Here is a 17274-nt window from a genome sequence, read left to right on the forward strand (position 1 = left end):
GAGATGCAACATAGTGATGATGGGTGCAACATGGTGCAGCACGGTGAGGTGCAGCATGATGACGAAATGCAGCACAACGATAGGTGAAGGAGTCACCTTGGAGAATCAGTTGAAGTAGCAGGTCTTCAATTGATCTCATGTATCATCTTCTTAGAGATGATCTATGCTCTTATCTAGATAAGTCAAACTGTTGACTTCTGTTGTAAACATACTATCTCTCTCTCTCTCTACTGAACTATTGAAGAACATATAAGAAGAATTGATCAAGGGTTTCCCCACATTGGGGTTTGTCCCTGGCTAGCACCACATCTTGTGTCCTCTTGTCTTGGCTTGTCTTTTGCGCTTTATGTTTATGTTCTATTTGCAGTTTACTTTAATGCTGATGTGATTGCCAATTTGGAAAAGATATTGAGCTAACTGTGAAAATTGAAATAAATTGCTCTAAGCATAGAACATACCTAAAATTTAACATGGTATTGGAGCTGAGGTGAAGACAATGCCCAAGCAAGAGTGAAAGAGCAATCATCGAAGACAGTTGGTAAAGGACAAAAGGATCAGTGGATTCATCATCCCTCTTCAAATTCACCAAGGGTGAAGTCGAAGCAAAGAATATTATCAAAATGGCGCAACAGAAGTTTTTGATGGCCTACCTAAAGATCACTTCAATGGGAAGTCCGGATCTAAGAAGGAAAGACAGATGCCTTGGTTGTAATAAGTTCGACCATTATGCGAATCATTCGAGGGACATCGCTTGATGAAGATAACAATCTCTTTATGAAGATAACAATCATTCCAGGGACATCTTCAATGATCAAAGGAATGACAGGTAATGCAGGTCATCAAGGAAATGGCTGACTCTTCAAAGAAAGCAAGGAACCCCAGGTATGAAGAATCAAATGTTGTTTTTGATTAGATAAAGAAGCGTTATCTTGTATTGGCCCTCTCCTTCAGATTCTTTGGTAATCTGGCTTATTGATGGTAGTGCTTCAAGGCACTTCATCGGAAAGAAGGGTGCACTCTCTAATTTGATAGAGATAGAAACAATCGTGGGATTATACTTGGAGCCGATGCCACCTATCTCGGAAAGGGTGTAGGGAATGTTACCCCTTAATTGAATGAGGGAAACTCAATTCATTTACAAAATCTCTTTTATGTCCCTGATCGCAAGAAGAACCTGGTGTCCATTTCAGCAATGGAAGTCAAAGGTTACAAGGTGGCACTCATCGATGGAAAGGTATGTGTTTGAAAATAGAATTTTCAAAGATGTTTTTGAGTTCAGGGTTGTATCAAGTTGCAGGAAGTCCACTAGGGACCATGTCCATTGACACATAGCACCGGAGGTCTGTGAGTCAGATGGTGACAGGGATGCCTGAATTCAAAAAAAGCATGAAAGTACATGTTTGAGATGTACCGAAGGAAAATCTTACAAGGGGACCATTCCCCTCATGTAGCAGGTCCATAGGTTTGGAACAACCCGAGGGGTTTGAGATTGATGATCAGGAATCTCACGTATGCAGGTGGAAGAAAGCCCTCTATGGCTTGAAGCAAAACACCCCAGGCGTAGTATGAGAGGATTGATAGCTGTCTGATGAAGCTGATATTCACTAGGAGTGAAACCGATCCAAACCATTACCCGAAGGTTGTGGATGATAGATCTCTCATACTGGCACCTTATGTGGACGACCTATTTCTGATAGGTGCAGACCCTCTCATTTGCAGAAGAGGGAGTTGAATTCCGGATGTGGAATGATAAACTGCAAGCCTGTGACTACCTTGAGGATCTTAACTTTCAGAAGTTATATGGTAGTGATGTCGGACCAGATTTGGGAAATGCCTCTGTGTTTCATAAACTCATTCGCATTGATGTTCTTGGTGAACTCCTGTCCAGACATATGTTTTGCAGTTAGCATGGTGAGCTCATATTTGGTTGAGCCTCACTGGATTGGTGCCAAGAATTTTCTAAGATATCTTCGGGGCACACTGTCTCATGGATTGAGATACACTGCCGGAAATATGAAATTGCATGATTATTCGAATGCTGATTGGGCGGGCAGTGTGGAAGATCACTAGAGCACTTCTCAGTGCTGGTTCTCTTTGGATTCTGCTTCAATATCATGAATGTGCAGGAAGCAAAAGTCGATTGCTATAAGCACTACCGAGACTGAATACATAGCTACGAGTATGATCTCGTGTGAAGCTGCATGGTTGCAGAAGCTCTTAAGTGAGCTGTTTGTACACATGATGAATACCACTGTGATTCTCTGTGACAACCAGAGGGGGGATTCGATTATTGAGGAATCCCGTATTCGATGATTGCTCCAGCAGATAGACATCAGATACTGCCTTATCTGGGATATGGTAAGTCGATGAGCGAGGAGGCTCCATCGCATTGAGACTGATGTACAGGTCGCAGACATTTTGTCAAAGCCCCGGGGAAAGGTCAAATCTGTGACTTTCCCGAACGACTTGGAGTCATTGAGAGACCTTCTTATAAGGGTCCTGCATGTTGCATGCATTGAGCTTTGGGAGCTCTGGGGGGCTTGGGGTACTTACTGGAGCAACATACGACCACCGGGCGACTCACCCTCCCTTGGTGGTGCGCTATGTACAAGATGACAGATTCAACCTTCCCCTGTGATACCCCGTGGCAACTGTGAAGTAGGATGATTAGTTCTCTTGTGGGCCGGGATGATTAGTTCTCCTGTGGCAACTGTGGAACAAGATGATTAGTTCTCCTGTGGGCCGGGATGATTAGTTCTCCCGTGGCAACTGTGGAATATGATGATTAGTTCTCCTGTGGGCCGGGATGATTAGTTCTCCCGTGGCAACTGTGGAACATGATGATTAGTTCTCCTGTGGGCCGGGATGATTAGTTTTCTTGTGGCAACTGTGGAACAGGATGATTAGTTCTCCTGTGGGCTGGGATGATTAGTTCTCCCGTGGCAACTGTGAAATAGGATGATTAGTTCTCCTGTGGGCTGGGATGATTAGTTCTCTCGTGCTAACTGTGAAACAGGATGATTAGTTCTCCTGTCGAGGCATCCTACCCATGCAGTCTGGACTCATGGGAAGTACCTCTCATCTGATCAATGAGCAGGGAAATGGGGTTAGGGACCATAGTAGTACTATCAATAGACGCATCGATGTATCTACCGTACTCCCTATGCTAGGATGACCTCCATTGATCTAGGATCAGTATGAGTGGTTTGAGACACTCTCTTGTGATATTGATCTGGGATCAATAAAACTGACTTCGGGCCAGTAAGAGTGATGTGACACACTCTCTTCAAATGAAACTGACTTCGGGTTAGTAGAGAATGGTATGAGACATTATCGATCAATTCTTCTTCTTCATGGTTCAGCAGAGCAGAGCTCAACAGAGCAGAGCAGTGCAGGGCATTGATGGCAGAGATAGTGCATTCAGACATATGGATAAATGGATGGAGTTCTCCCTAGTTGAGAGGGAGTGTTAAAATTGGCAACTAGGGCCAAACTCCATGTGGGTCATCTTATTAATGGAAGTTGATATTTTTCTTGGATCCCTCTCATCGAGAGGTGTAGGATTGATCTAAAGATCATCCAATTCCGATAAGTATTCATGGAGAAATGAATTTATTTGTGTTATGGGACAATTTGTCAAGGTCGGCCAACAACCAAATAAACCCCACTTGTGCTCAACGTTTTAGTATAAATAGAGGTGGTCTTCAAGTCATTTCAACACACTTGGGATCTCTTCCTCTCTACTTGTCTTTGGGTTTTAGTAGGAGGAGAGATCCTAAGGGATAACGTTGCCCTAATCCAGAGGGCAGAAGCCGGAACTGCCAGGAAAAGCTGGAACTGCTAGAACTACCGGGAAAAGCTGGAATTTCCAGAACTGCTGGGAATAGCCGGAATTGCCGGAACTGTCAGAACTGTCGGGAATAAGCCGGAACTGCCGGGAAAAGCCGGAACTGCCGGGAATCACCGAAATTGCCGGAACTACCGGGAAAAGCCAGAACTACTGGAATTGCCAGAAATGCCAGGAATAGCCAGAATTGTTGGAACTGCCTGGAATAGTAGGAATTGCCGGAACTGCTGGAAAAAGCCGGAACTGCCGGGAAAAGCCAAAATTGCCGGGAATAGCTGGAATTGCCGAGAAAGTTGACGTAGAGGGTAGAAGCCGGAACTGCTGGAACTGCGAGGAAAAGTCGGAGTTGCCAGAACTGCTGGGAATATTCGGAACTGCCGAAACTATTGGGAACAGCCGAAATTTCCGGAATAGCCAGAGCATCTGTCTCCGAAGGAGACCAACATGCAAGGGACAACTAACTAACATTGGGACAGTTGTATGGTACTTAGCAGCGAATACACCAAGCATGCAATGTTACAGCTAGCATGCAAGGGACAGCTAGCATGCAACAACAAGCATGCAAAGGACAACAAGCAAGCTAGGGACAACAAGCAAGCAAGATGCCGCCAGCACATAGGTTAGTATGGCAACATGGTGTAGCAATGGCACATAATGCAGTACGGTGATGGGTACAGTCATGATTAATGAAGCATGATGAGATGCAGCATAGTGATGATGGGTGCAGCACGGTGAGGTGCAACATGATGACGAAATGCAGCATAACGATAGGTGAAGGAGTCACCTTGGAGAATCAGTTGAAGCAGCAGGTCTTCAATTGATCTCATGTATCATCTTCTTAGAGATGATCTATGCTCTTATCTAGATAAGTCAAAGTGTTGACGTCTGTTGTAAATGTACTATCTCTCTCTCTCTCTGCTGAACTATTGAAGAACATATAAGAATAATTGATCAAGGGTTTCCCCACATCGGGGTTTGTCCCTCGCTAGCGCCACATCTTGTGTCCTCTTGTCTTGGCTTGTCTTCTGCGATTTATGTTTATGTTCTATCTGCAGTTTACTTTAATGCTGATGTGATTGCCAATCTGGAAAAGATATTGAGCTAACTGTTAAAATTGAAATAAATTGCTCTAAGCATAGAACATACCTAAAATTTAACAATTAGGTCTCCTCTAATCAGAATGAAGTGGCTTATTGTGGCATCTATCTAGTAAAATCAGAGTGATGTATGTGTATCAAGAATTGTTATTGGAAATAACTTTCAAGTTTCTATCTATTTTATATAGTTGTATTTATAATTTTATGTCATCTTTTGAGATTGGGACTTATTTGTTATATTTTAGATATATATATTACACAATCCAGAAATTGGAATTGAGGGATTCAAATTTTATCTTCTCTTATGTGCTGCTTTTAAATTTTTTCATTCAGACGCCTTTTACATAGAACACAGAATCTAATAGACACATAAATTTCATAAAGACTCATTATAAACTTCAAAAATGGTTATTATTCAACCCTCATTCGAAGAGAAATGCTTTGGTTCAAAGTTCTTTGAATTATCTGTTGCAATATGAAGACATGAATCAGAATGTGCAATGAAGACTAGACATCATCTAGACTTTTGCTGGTCTTTCTTTTGATCTTGAAATGACACTATTGCTTCTCTTTGGAAGTTCCCATGGATCCTTTTATCTAGAGAAGAACCTAAAAGTCATATTTATTTGTGCAGGCCAAATTTCTATTTAAATTTATTTAGTTATTATTTTTGAGTCTGTTATTTAAAAATCTCTCAGGAAATTTTATGTTTTTGCTGTTATTTCTGAAACATCTTGAGTTTGTATGCGATGCTTTTGAGATTATTCTTTCATTGTGATCACATCATTGAATAACATTACCGTTTCCATTTGGAGTTGTTAGTCTCTTTTGTGTTCCTTTTCGTTATCCTTTCAAGATTATTTGCTTTCTTTCTTTTTGGTCCTTCAGTTCTATCTTGGTTCCTGAATGAAGGCAGGCAGACAGGTTGAATAATCAAATTCTAGTTTTGCTGTTGACAGGTTAAAGGCTTGGTATTCAAGACTGATGCAAATGGGGCAATGGTTGACATTCGTGATAAAGTTCCTGCATTTTTACCTCTAGTAGAAGCATGCATATATGACATTAAGACTCCAGAAGAAGCAGGCCTTTACCCAGGCATAGAAGAGAATTTCATGATCCTTAGAGAGGATGATACAAATAGCAGGATGATTTTAAGCCTACAACAAATTCAGTGTGACCTTGCATGGGAACGATGCAGGCAGCTGCAGACTGAGGATGTTGTTGTCAAGGGAAAGGTTGGTGCATGACATAAGAGATTCATCTACCCTTTAGAGAGGCATCTTACAGCATTTGTTTAACTGAATGAATGAGTTAGTCCAGTGCACACATTGTCTTCAATGTTCATTGCTGTTGCAAGTAGCTTTATATGTATTCAAATGCCTGATGATTAACAAATGTTGAAGAAAGAGAAATGTGTACTTGTTTGTGAAATTTATTTAAAGTAATCTGTTAAAAAGCTTAGACCATGCAAACCACAATGCTCATTTTTGTTACTTTTGATCTGACTGGACCCATTGACAAAGTTTGGATACTAGCAAGACTAGATTGTATACTATGCCATATTTTCATCTGAAGAGAAATGGTATCTAAGATGCTTGATTAGAAGCAGACATTAGATGCTTACATAAGGTCCTTCTGCTGAATTGGCTAAACTGCAGATTTGTTTGTCTTGCATAAATGTAGCCACATTACCATACCTGGACAACATAGTGCTTGAACTCAATTTGACTTTTTGATCTGAAACAGATTCTCTCATTGAGGAAGTCTAACTTGAGATGAATCTGTAGGTGAAAAAGACATCCTCAGTTTTGAGTCTTGAGATACCAAAAAAGTTAAAACCGTTTGATCTAAGTAACATGACATGGCTCCCAGGGGTGCCATGTCCATATCCTGCATGTTGGACATGTGTCCAACTCGTTTTTGGCATGTATCTTAAAACAGGTCCTAGGACACGTACCAAACATGTGTCGGGCACATGCCCTAGACATGTGCTACCTGTTTGACTCTAAAAGACATTTTTTGTTGCTATGTTCTCACTTTCAGCCATATGCAAAGAGCTGTTATGGTCTCTCATTGTGCCAGTGAAGGGTGAAATAGAGATTTCAAGGGATTCCAAGTGTTTTGCAAATGTTCTATTTTCTAAAAAAATTGGATCTTTGTCTATATTTCATTTTTTATATTTATAATTTGTAATTTTTTAATAAAATGTTTTTTTTGAGTATGTTATATTTTTAATATATTTATAAAAAGTTTCCTCTTTGTCCAGTTTTCGGGGGGATGTGTCCTTTGTTGGACACTCGTATTTCTGTTTCCTCTGTCTCCCATGTCCTTGTGCCATGTGACTTAGCAGTTGATTAAAATATAGGTAAAACAGAAAGTATAAAATAACAAGCTAAGTACTTCCAGCATTAAACATAAAAGCATAAAGTAAGACTATGAAAAAGGAAAGGAGAGGGTAGGTACTAGGCATAGATTTTGAAATTTCAACATATATATGCCATATTTTTCAATTAAGGTTAGAGTCCCTCTTGACATTGAATCTGGATGAATCAATAAAAATCTTGTACTTATTCTGTAATATATGCAATTTGGATTTTCTATTTGTTGTCATTAATGATATTGTAGTTCAACTTTTGTTTCTTTCTCTCGTCTCACATATATAAACTTTTGCATGTAGATTTTGTTATATCTCCAAAAAGGTGAACCCAAACTTGAACCTGCTGGTTGCAGCCAAACATGATAATGTCTGCACATCTGAACACCCGAGGAAACTTTGTACCTATGTACCAACTAATCACTGAAAATAGAGCAGAAAGCTTTGCAGCTAACCCATAATCACCACCCTTGACAGAACATGTAGTTCAAATATTTCAAATTTGTGTTCCATTGATGCATATCTATGATATAGAAACAAGTAGAATTCCTGGTTTCCAGGATGACATAGAGCTTGTTGAGGTTCTGTCAGCTTTTGGTCCCACCTCAAAATGAATTTGTTAGTGAAACTAGGTTGAAAGTTGAAACTGCATTCTCATGATATTACCTGCTATAAACTTATACACGTTCTAGGTAATCATCCTTTTGAGATTGGCTTAAGTTCTGTGGCAATGATCAAAAAACTTGTGGGATAACTTTTATGTCAGTTGAAAGATGCAGGGGCATTGGGAAAATTCTCTGTAGGTTATTTTCAGTAACCTAAAATGAGGCCTGGTTTAAATATTTTTTGTATGAAAGTTGGATCTCTAAAGGTAGGCATCTTTGCTTGTAAATATCCTGTGTACAAATGCTTATATACTTCACAAGTGACACAATCATATGCTAGAAAGTACCTGGAAGACTCTGAATTGGGTGTGACCTAAGTTCTGGTATTGAACGCCCATTTTCCGAAATTTATCACAACAGAGGACTCTGAGTCAGATCTGATTTTTATTCTATTTTGTTCTGATCATCCTTGTTTGTCTAAAATTTTGGTATCATCTGTATTCAATGTAAATTTTTACAGAATTATCCAATCAGAGAGATGAATATTTTGTTTTCTTACTTCCAAAAATACAAACCTGCTAGTGAGATTAGAATCTGGAAACACTAGTGCAAATATTGAAATTTGCCTATCATCAGGGCTTGACAAATTAGGGACAGTTGTAAGGCTTCCAATTTTTCCTTAGATATTTGCCTGTCTATGTATAAATCTTAAACATTTCTACTAAGTTACCAGATAACCTTTAATGATGCCTCCACTATACTTGACAAATTGTATGAATTCTAAAAGTTATTGTGAAATTAGAAGATGATACCTAATGTGATCTATCTAATGGCACTAACATTTGACATGACTCACTCTTTTATGTTGCATTGGAGTTGTGTACCTGCCTCCGGATTGATGATTACATTGATGAGTACTTTGTATGGATTTGACTTGAATTGAGCATTGTTCCTAAGTATCAGCAGTGAGAACAGTTTTTTTTTTCTATTGAAACAGATTGTCTTGTAAAGAGATCTATTTGTTCAAATTATCAATAGAATTCTACAGCAAGAAGAGGGTTTTCCCAGTTGGGTTTCCCTAGAAAAATTACTTTGTTTATTATGTGACTCTGTTTTTTTGTCTCTGTTTCTATTCCACTACTTATTTAGAGTAGAGAAATTCTGTGTCTTGGTGAATCGAAGTTAGTTTCAGATTGTTCATTCAAGTAGTTGCAGAATTTCAATGAAAATCTACAGTTCCATCTATCTTGATTCCATACTTAACACTTTACATCTTACATTACAAGCCCTATACTCCAACTCCATTCTTCGGGTTTAACTCACCATTGATTCTCTGGGATTTGGCACCCATACATCCTTACACCTGGGTAGGGCCCAAAACTTGGCCCTCGGAGGTTGATGCAACTTAAAGAAAAAGAAAAAGCATATAATGGCCACAATCAAAATAAAAGAAAAAAGATCAAAATGCAAAAGATGACATACACATTAGCATGTAGGCAAAAGCCTAGCATGAGCTCTACCTTACCCATTATTGCCATCACCTGGTTCTTGAGCACCATATTGCTCCTATACATTATGAAAGCAACCCCATGTGCCAACCTTGATGAGCAATGAGCTGCCTCCTCATTTAGGGCTAATATAACTGCTATACATTTGTTGACGGTGCTGGAAATTCCACCAACACTAGTGGATCTCCCCGGTTTAGAGTCCCAATTAGACTCTACATTGTTTGGAGTGGGAGTCCCATCCGGAATGATGGCTCGGGTGCCATTTTGTTGAGTTCATGTTTTTCCTTGGTGAAAATCAGCAACATATGAGAGAAACCACAATCACATTTGAGACATGCAAGTATGTTAGCTTTGTGATTGTGCAAATATGATGTGCATAAAATTACTTACATGAACAAGGTGTGAAAATTCCAATACCAGAATCCTATTGCAGCAACTGGTATTACTTCTCCTAATTGTAAATTAATTAACTATTTATCTATTACGACAAATATGGAAATAAACACACTGCAACCTTTACAAATAAAATACTGCGGAAAAATAATGCGTTGGAAACTGAGAAATGCTAGCACACATACATAAAATTAACATAGTTGGTGAAGATGATCGTAAGTAAAGTTAATGTGATAAGCATTATATATGAATGACTCTGATAAGAGGGATGGAAGCCATGAAAGATTCTCCGATTTTGTAAAGAAGAAGTAGAACTCCCTAAGTTAAGAGGGAGCCTGGATGAAATCTCCCTAGGATAAGAGGATGGTTGAGAATATTCTTTGTACATGAATGATTAGATCCTCTCTGATTAAGAGGGAGTGACAAATATGGTTTTCTACTTCATGTGTCATGCACTAGACCAGGACTAACAACTGTAAGTTTTAGTGAAGGCCATGAGTGAGAGAAGGAAATTGGAGAATGCATTTTTGAGGTGCTGCTGAAAGAAGGAAAGCAGGATCCGATTGAAGAATATGTTGCTGCATATGAAGTAGGAAAGAAAAGTGTATGATTGAGGAATCTTTTGTCAAAGATTCGGTTGATAGTCCTACTATGGAAAGTTGAGAAGCAACATCAAGTTGTCTAGAAGACCTCGGAGGTTTGTATTTGATTATGTACATGTGAAAGTATTTTATTGATTGGGGTTGCGTTTGTAGTATGTACATGTGAATCTCTCAAAGGTTTTTGATAACATGCTGGTTACCAATCAATTTGATTGGGAGAGATTGGTTATCCTTGATCTGCTGGTTCAAGGAGTGTTGAGGCTTTGTGAGTGAAGCATTACTTGGGAGGACATCTGGCCAACACATTGTGTTGATGTCTAGGTCCCGAAGTTGAAAGGGTGGCTTGGTCATTGAGCTCTGACACGCACCTGGATTTCTGGATTACTAGTTAGCAAGTAACCCTCATGGTACCTAGAGATGCTAAAAGTTTGAGTCCATCTTATTCCCACCCGGATAGATTTCCTTGGTCAGGAATCTAGTTCGTGGCATTGCAGTGCCTAAATTGTTGAGAGACCAATGGATAGATTGCCCTGGTCAAGAATCTAGTCCATTGCATTTCGGTGCATGAACTTCTTCATAGATGATGTTTTGAGATCCTCCATGTACCTCTTTGATTATATGTAAATATGGATACCTCCCTAGTTAAGAGGGAGCGTTGGAAAATGTAACTAGGTTCGGTCTTCATTATTGTACTTGAAGTCAAAATGTAATATATCTGTCAAAAGAAAGTGAAAATAATTTTATTTGACTTATTAAAGCATGGGTTTCATGCTTGGGTCAAATGTATAGGTCAAGCCTCTGTTGTAGGCTTTAGGTTATTGTCAAAACGAAGTCTCCTTGCTGTTGAAAGGATCTCCATCAAGTTAGATTCCATAAGGAGATCACATGTCGGCCTACACAAATGAATAAATATGCATGTTGGCTCAATAATAATGACAAGGAGAAACTACTATAGCCCAAGTAACTTGCATAAAACACAGATCTCAAGCTCAGATTTCAGAGAGTATACTTTCGGTGATCAAACAGAAGTTTGTATAGGGTTTTCAGAGATATATGTTTGGTGCCTTTAAAAGAGAAGTTCACATATCTCAATATACACAGTTCAGATGACTTCAGAATTTGGTATTACAGTGACCTCCATTCGGTGCCTCATCTCGATGCATTGCAGTGACTTCAGTTTGGTGGTACTACAGTGGTATTTCTACAGTATCTCGGTGTTATTATAATGGTGCAATCATAGTAGATGAAGAAGCTCAGATTGGTTTCAGAAGTGATCTCTTCAAAGACAAGTGTGAAGAAGACTGACAACTACAGGAAGCCATGGAATTGATGCATAACAAGATTGACTTGAAGGATGGAGGAGGCCTTGGTTTAGATTGTTAGGGTCTTGGTCGTCTCGTCTTTTGAATCTAATTAAGGAAGAATTTGTGACTGGGTTTTCCCCTCGACGGGGGTTTTGCCTTGGCAGCGTGCCTATATCTTGTGTTCTTCTATTTGTTGCTTGGCATTGATCTTGATGATAAGAAAAGATAAGTAAGAGATCTAATATTAATAATGAAAAGCATCACAAGTTAATGTCATTAATAAGGGAAATTATTTAACTGCCAACTCTATGAATTTCCCAACATGGTGTACCCTCCTTTCCTATGCTATCCCTGACATTGACATTACAAAGAGGCTTATGTTATCACTTTCCCAAGATTGTCAATTCTGAAAAGAAATGTGATGTACTATTGATAGGTTTGACAATATCTGTAGGTATGCCTCCACTGGACAATTAGAATCATCTTGGAAAGCGATTGGAGGACTAACTGGATTCTGAACATCAACCAAATAAGAGGGCAAAAGGGGAAGTTTGTCCTGTCACCAAGCATTGATAATTTCCTCATGAGAGCAAAAAATTGAAGCCTGAATGAAATCAGAGGGATTCTCACCATAATCTACTAGTTCAAACTTAATGGTGAATAACCTTGTGACAGGTGACAAGAGGTTGGGAGGGGCATTAAGGGAAATTGAGTAGGGAGGGAGATGACCAATTGAAATGCTCATTGCCTCAAGAAGTCACTGCATCTCAGAGAACGAAGGATGCTGACCTGACTGACTAAGGGATGAGAGCCTCTTAGAAGAGCAAAGCACCATAAAGGGGTATCTCTCGTGTCCTGAAGAGGAGCCTGCCATCTATTGTACTGTATGAAGCTCAAGATCTTAATATGGAGACTCATAACTGACATTCTTATTTTGCTAGATACCAAATCAACAAGGGAGAGGAGCCAAGGTCATGCGGATCAAAGGAGAAAACTTGCAAGGCACTAGGATATTGAGGTGCTCTAAAAGGAAGTGAACAGAAAATTCTATTGAAAAAAAGGATAATATGTGGTGAAAATGTGGAAGCTTGAGAATAGGAGACTAACACTCAACCCTGGATGTTGATTAATGGTCCTTGGTTATAGATTAGAGGCACCCTGCTTTAGGGAGCATTTTACTATTTTTCCAAACAAGCACAATAAATGCTACTGGGTACATGAACATATGACTAACCTCAGAAGTTAGAACTAGCACTACAGTTTCTACCAAGGACACTAACATTAGGACCAAGAAACCATTATAGGAAATAACTCAAGGATATGATGTTGGAATTGTAACCAGGTTCGGTCTTCATAAATGTCATTATATCAATATGTATTTTATGTAAAATGAAAGAAAGAAAATTATTATTATTATTTTTATTATCAAAGCATGTTCTTCATACTTTGTATTAGTCAAAAGAAAATTTAGAAGAGCATGTTCTTCATGACCCTTGCAAAAGAAATCAGTGTTGCGAAACTCGCGATAATATTAGAAAATCGCGATTTTTTGAGTTTGGCGATATTATCGCCTGATTTTTACGTTTTTTTTTTTTTTCAAAAAATCACGATTTTTTGTGAAAAAATCTTGGAGCAACAGGAGGAGGAGGTGACACAACCTACCTAGGCTACCCCTGTCACCAGTAGAGGACGTGGTCTACCTCCTATAGCTCCTACTTCTTCAGCTTCTAGAGCACAACAGAGTCCACTGCCAACTCCACCTGCATCTACATCTAGAGGGAAAGGGAAAGCTATTGCATTTTCTCTCAAGAGGGGCAGAGGAAATCAGTAGTATTAGAATTTAGTTATTTGGTTCATTTCATTGTATATGACATTATGACTCATGATATGAGATACATTATTATATTTTTTGTTGATATTTTGAGGCTGAGTTGGGACTCAGGAGTCAAGACTTACTATTCAGGACATGATTCACTGTTATGTGTGATGTAGCACTAGAAATGATATTACACATCTTCTATATTAGTTCTTTTAACATATTTATGTGTCAATGTATTTATTTTATGTTGTAGATGCTTTAAAGTTTAGATATTAAAAAAATTGGTAAAAAATGAATATTTTTGTATTTTACGATTTTTCCCGATTATTTCCCGATTTTTACGATTTTTTCCCTTGCCGATAATATCCTGATAACGATAACTGCAAAATTGAAAGAAATAAATTCAAAATTCTTCAAGTGTCATTGGTGTCACCAAATTGCCAAGTCAGCCTTCCCAGAAGATAAGTTGGCCTGCCCAAAAGACGCGTCCTTTCAGATGAAGGAACAACTATTTATTGGCACCTATCCTCCACCATTTGGCAATCAATTTCGGTGGTCTTCTGTGGCAGAGGTATTCGGATCCTGAGGCAAACATGGAAGTTATCTGTGGCAGATCCTGAGGCATAAACTTCTGAAGAAAGTGAGCTCCCTGTGGTATCTTTTCTGTGTAAATGTGAGTTTCTCTGAAGCATTCTCTCTGTAGCAGTGCAGATTTTCCTGAAGCATCTACTCTGTGATAATGCGAGTTCTTCTGAGACACCTACTATGTGATGATGTGAGCTCTCTGATGCACCTTCTTACATGACAGGTGAGGTATTTGAGACATTTATTTCTGTGACTTATGGCAAACTTCATGTTTAGAATTGGTGGAGGGCTGACTTGGGAATTGGATCTTCTATTATATAGATGTGACTTGGATTTCATCTGTTGAAGAAGAATCTATAAGGAAAGGATTGTCGGGTTTTCCCCTTGTGGGTTTTTCCCTGGCCTTTGGCCTAATCACTTGTGTCTGTTGTCTTTTTGTGCATTGTATTTGTATAATTGCTTGATGACCTAATGAATAGAGAACAATGCTGAAAGAAAAATATATATATTACAAACAATCACAAGTAATTATCATGTTAAGAAATTCTACCATAGACAACATATGAAGCATATCGACAAAATGACTATAGACCATATGACTTTCTTTAAACTTCCTTCTTGCTCTTTTATAAACATCTATGTTAAGGTATTCTTTCACTCTGAAACATCAAGCTGCTAACTCACTTTTATGCAGCACTTTTAGACTCCAGATTTGTGATTTGCTTTTAATCATTCGTTCTTGATGGGGAGACAGATAATATTCTCATCATTTATAGCCATTTTACTGGTATAGATTTCATGGTAGTTTGCTTGTTAATGAAAACAACAATACAGATGATATCAGTCACAAGTTTTTAAATCCCCACAATGGGGAAGTTTTGTTACCTTTTCTGCAGCTATAAGTTTAACGTCTTAGCAGGTATTTCAATAATTGTAACTGACAAGTTCTCTGATCGCTCTGTGCCCAAGATTTAATATTTTTGTGATCATTTTTTGCAGTTAGTACAAAATTTTTAATAGGTTTGACTTTTTAACACCTACATCCTGAATTGAGAGTGGATACTCTTAGTGGGAGCAGAGTTATACTAATAGTTCAATTCAATGGAGATTCTTGTTGCAACCTAATGAAGATTTTGCTATCAGGTGCTATCTGCTAACAAAGGGGGACTTAATGTACTTGTAGAGTGTCTCAGAGGGTTTGTCCCATTTTCACAAATCTCAACTGTAAGTTCTCATTTTTATTTCCCCTTTAATAAAGATGACACCTGGGGCAATAATAGTAGTGTTTAAACTGTTGAAACTTTATGTATTTGCAGAAGTTAAATGTAGAAGAGCTAGTGAATAAGGAAATCCCTCTGAAATTCATGGAGGTGGACGAGGAACAAGATCGTCTTGTATTGAGCAATCGGAAAGCTATGGCAGACAGTCAGGCTCAACTAGGAATTGGATCTGTAGTTCTTGGAACAGTGCAATCTATAAAGCCTTATGGTGCTTTTATTGATCTTGGAGGTATTAATGGTCTCCTGCATGTAAGTCAAATCAGCCATGACCGTGTTGCAGATGTTGGTACCATATTACAGCCAGGTGACACACTGAAGGTAGGTTCTATTTCCTTCATAATTTTCAGATCATAGTTTATGTATTCTCTTTGCTGTGTTCAAGTTCACTGGGAAGATACAATTTTATACATTGATTTTTTGTGAAGGTAATGATTCTCAGTCATGATCGTGAAAGAGGCAGGGTAAGCCTCTCAACAAAGAAATTGGAGCCCACTCCTGGTGACATGATTCGCAACCCCACACTTGTATATGAAAAGGTAGGTGTCTGATTTCGGGATTGACCTATTGATACTTTGTTAGCGCATTTAAGTTCATACATGTTCAGTATTCTCCATTGTGAAACATGAACATGGTGCAGGCTGATCAGATGGCACAAACATTTAGGCAAAGAATAGCACAAGCTGAAGCCATGGCTCGTGCTGATATGTTGCGATTCCAACCAGAGGTATCCACCATACATTTAGATTGTATGCTTGAGGGAGTCTTGTAGTTAGTTGAGGTATCGGCAGCCATATCATAGGGATAAAACCATATAACCACTCACTTTTTTCATCTGTAGCAAGGCATGATGAAGAGAGAAGATTATGGGTCCTATTAAAAACTTTCTTCTTCTGTTATTTCTATTCAGTCAATTTTATTTCTGTTTCCTTCTCTTTTCCGATGATCAATATTATTTTAAAAATCAAATCTGGATGTATCCTCATGATATAAAGGTTGTGCCCATTTGACTAGAAATCAGCAATTAATTTATCTGAAAATTGCGGAGGACTAATCAATATAACTACTTGCAGGGTGGATTGACTCTTAGCTCAGATGGTGTTTTAGAATCCACAGGATTGCGTTTTGATGGGATAGACGTTGAGGATGTTGCCCCCACAGAAGTATAGAAATGGCAGGATTCACAAAGTTCTGTTCTTATGCAGATGACCGTAAGTTTCTTATCAGCTTCTTGCTCTCCTTTGCATAAAAAAATGCTCAAGGGTGCTTCCCAACTAGCAAAGGTTATTTTTGTTACGAGTTTTTCTTCTAAGTGTCTGAGAGGGTGGATTTCATTCCGTCATATTGCTAAATTGGAGATGCTGTTGAATGAGTGCTCTGTTACTTGACAGGTTCTGAAGCATTCACAATGGAATTTCTGCTCAATTTCTGCTCAATTTCTGTTGATGGGAAATGTTGGATTTGCAGTTTGAAAATCTTGTGTAAATGTTCCACATGTAAAGTTGTTTCAAATACAGTATTTATTTTGATTAATTCAAATGGCCATGTTTTATTATTGTGGTATATGGACGACTCATCTTTTGCATTTACAATTGAGAGGTATTAGAGGTAACTGTGATATATTTTGAACTATTTTCTTGTTCCTACAATTTTTTGTGCTTGATTCTCGATGTGGTTGAATGCTGGACTCTATAATATGCAATTTACATTGATCAGGAATTTTAACATTGCTTCAGCTATTTTGTATGTTTATTTGGGTCTTATCCTGATTACAGGATTAACCGACCATCCCTTCATAATTTATCTTCATCAGGCAAGCGCCAATTTTTCTGTCACCATAATAGGACAAGTTTTGGTTTTTCA

At 38.5% G+C, this 17274-nt stretch overlaps 1 protein-coding gene across 1 annotated transcript in view; it reads left to right on the plus strand.

The window, feature by feature from the left end:
- The window catches only part of RPS1 (ribosomal protein S1), a 39218-nt gene extending 22244 nt beyond the window's left edge, over positions 1–16974 (plus strand). Inside the window, exons 2-8 of the mRNA XM_089450024.1 lie at positions 5904–6179; positions 15278–15358; positions 15451–15732; positions 15840–15950; positions 16052–16138; positions 16485–16622; positions 16803–16974. Of these exons, the coding sequence (XP_089306150.1) occupies positions 5904–6179; positions 15278–15358; positions 15451–15732; positions 15840–15950; positions 16052–16138; positions 16485–16580 (933 nt within the window). The 3' untranslated portion in view covers positions 16581–16622; positions 16803–16974. The remainder of the gene's footprint in view (positions 1–5903; positions 6180–15277; positions 15359–15450; positions 15733–15839; positions 15951–16051; positions 16139–16484; positions 16623–16802) is intronic.
- The last annotated feature ends 300 nt before the right edge of the window (positions 16975–17274 follow it).

Source organism: Pinus tabuliformis, chromosome X (assembly GCF_031772625.1).
Source record: "Pinus tabuliformis cultivar Carrire ecotype Pingquan chromosome X, CPIR1, whole genome shotgun sequence".
NCBI classification, from domain to species: domain Eukaryota; kingdom Viridiplantae; phylum Streptophyta; class Pinopsida; order Pinales; family Pinaceae; genus Pinus; species Pinus tabuliformis.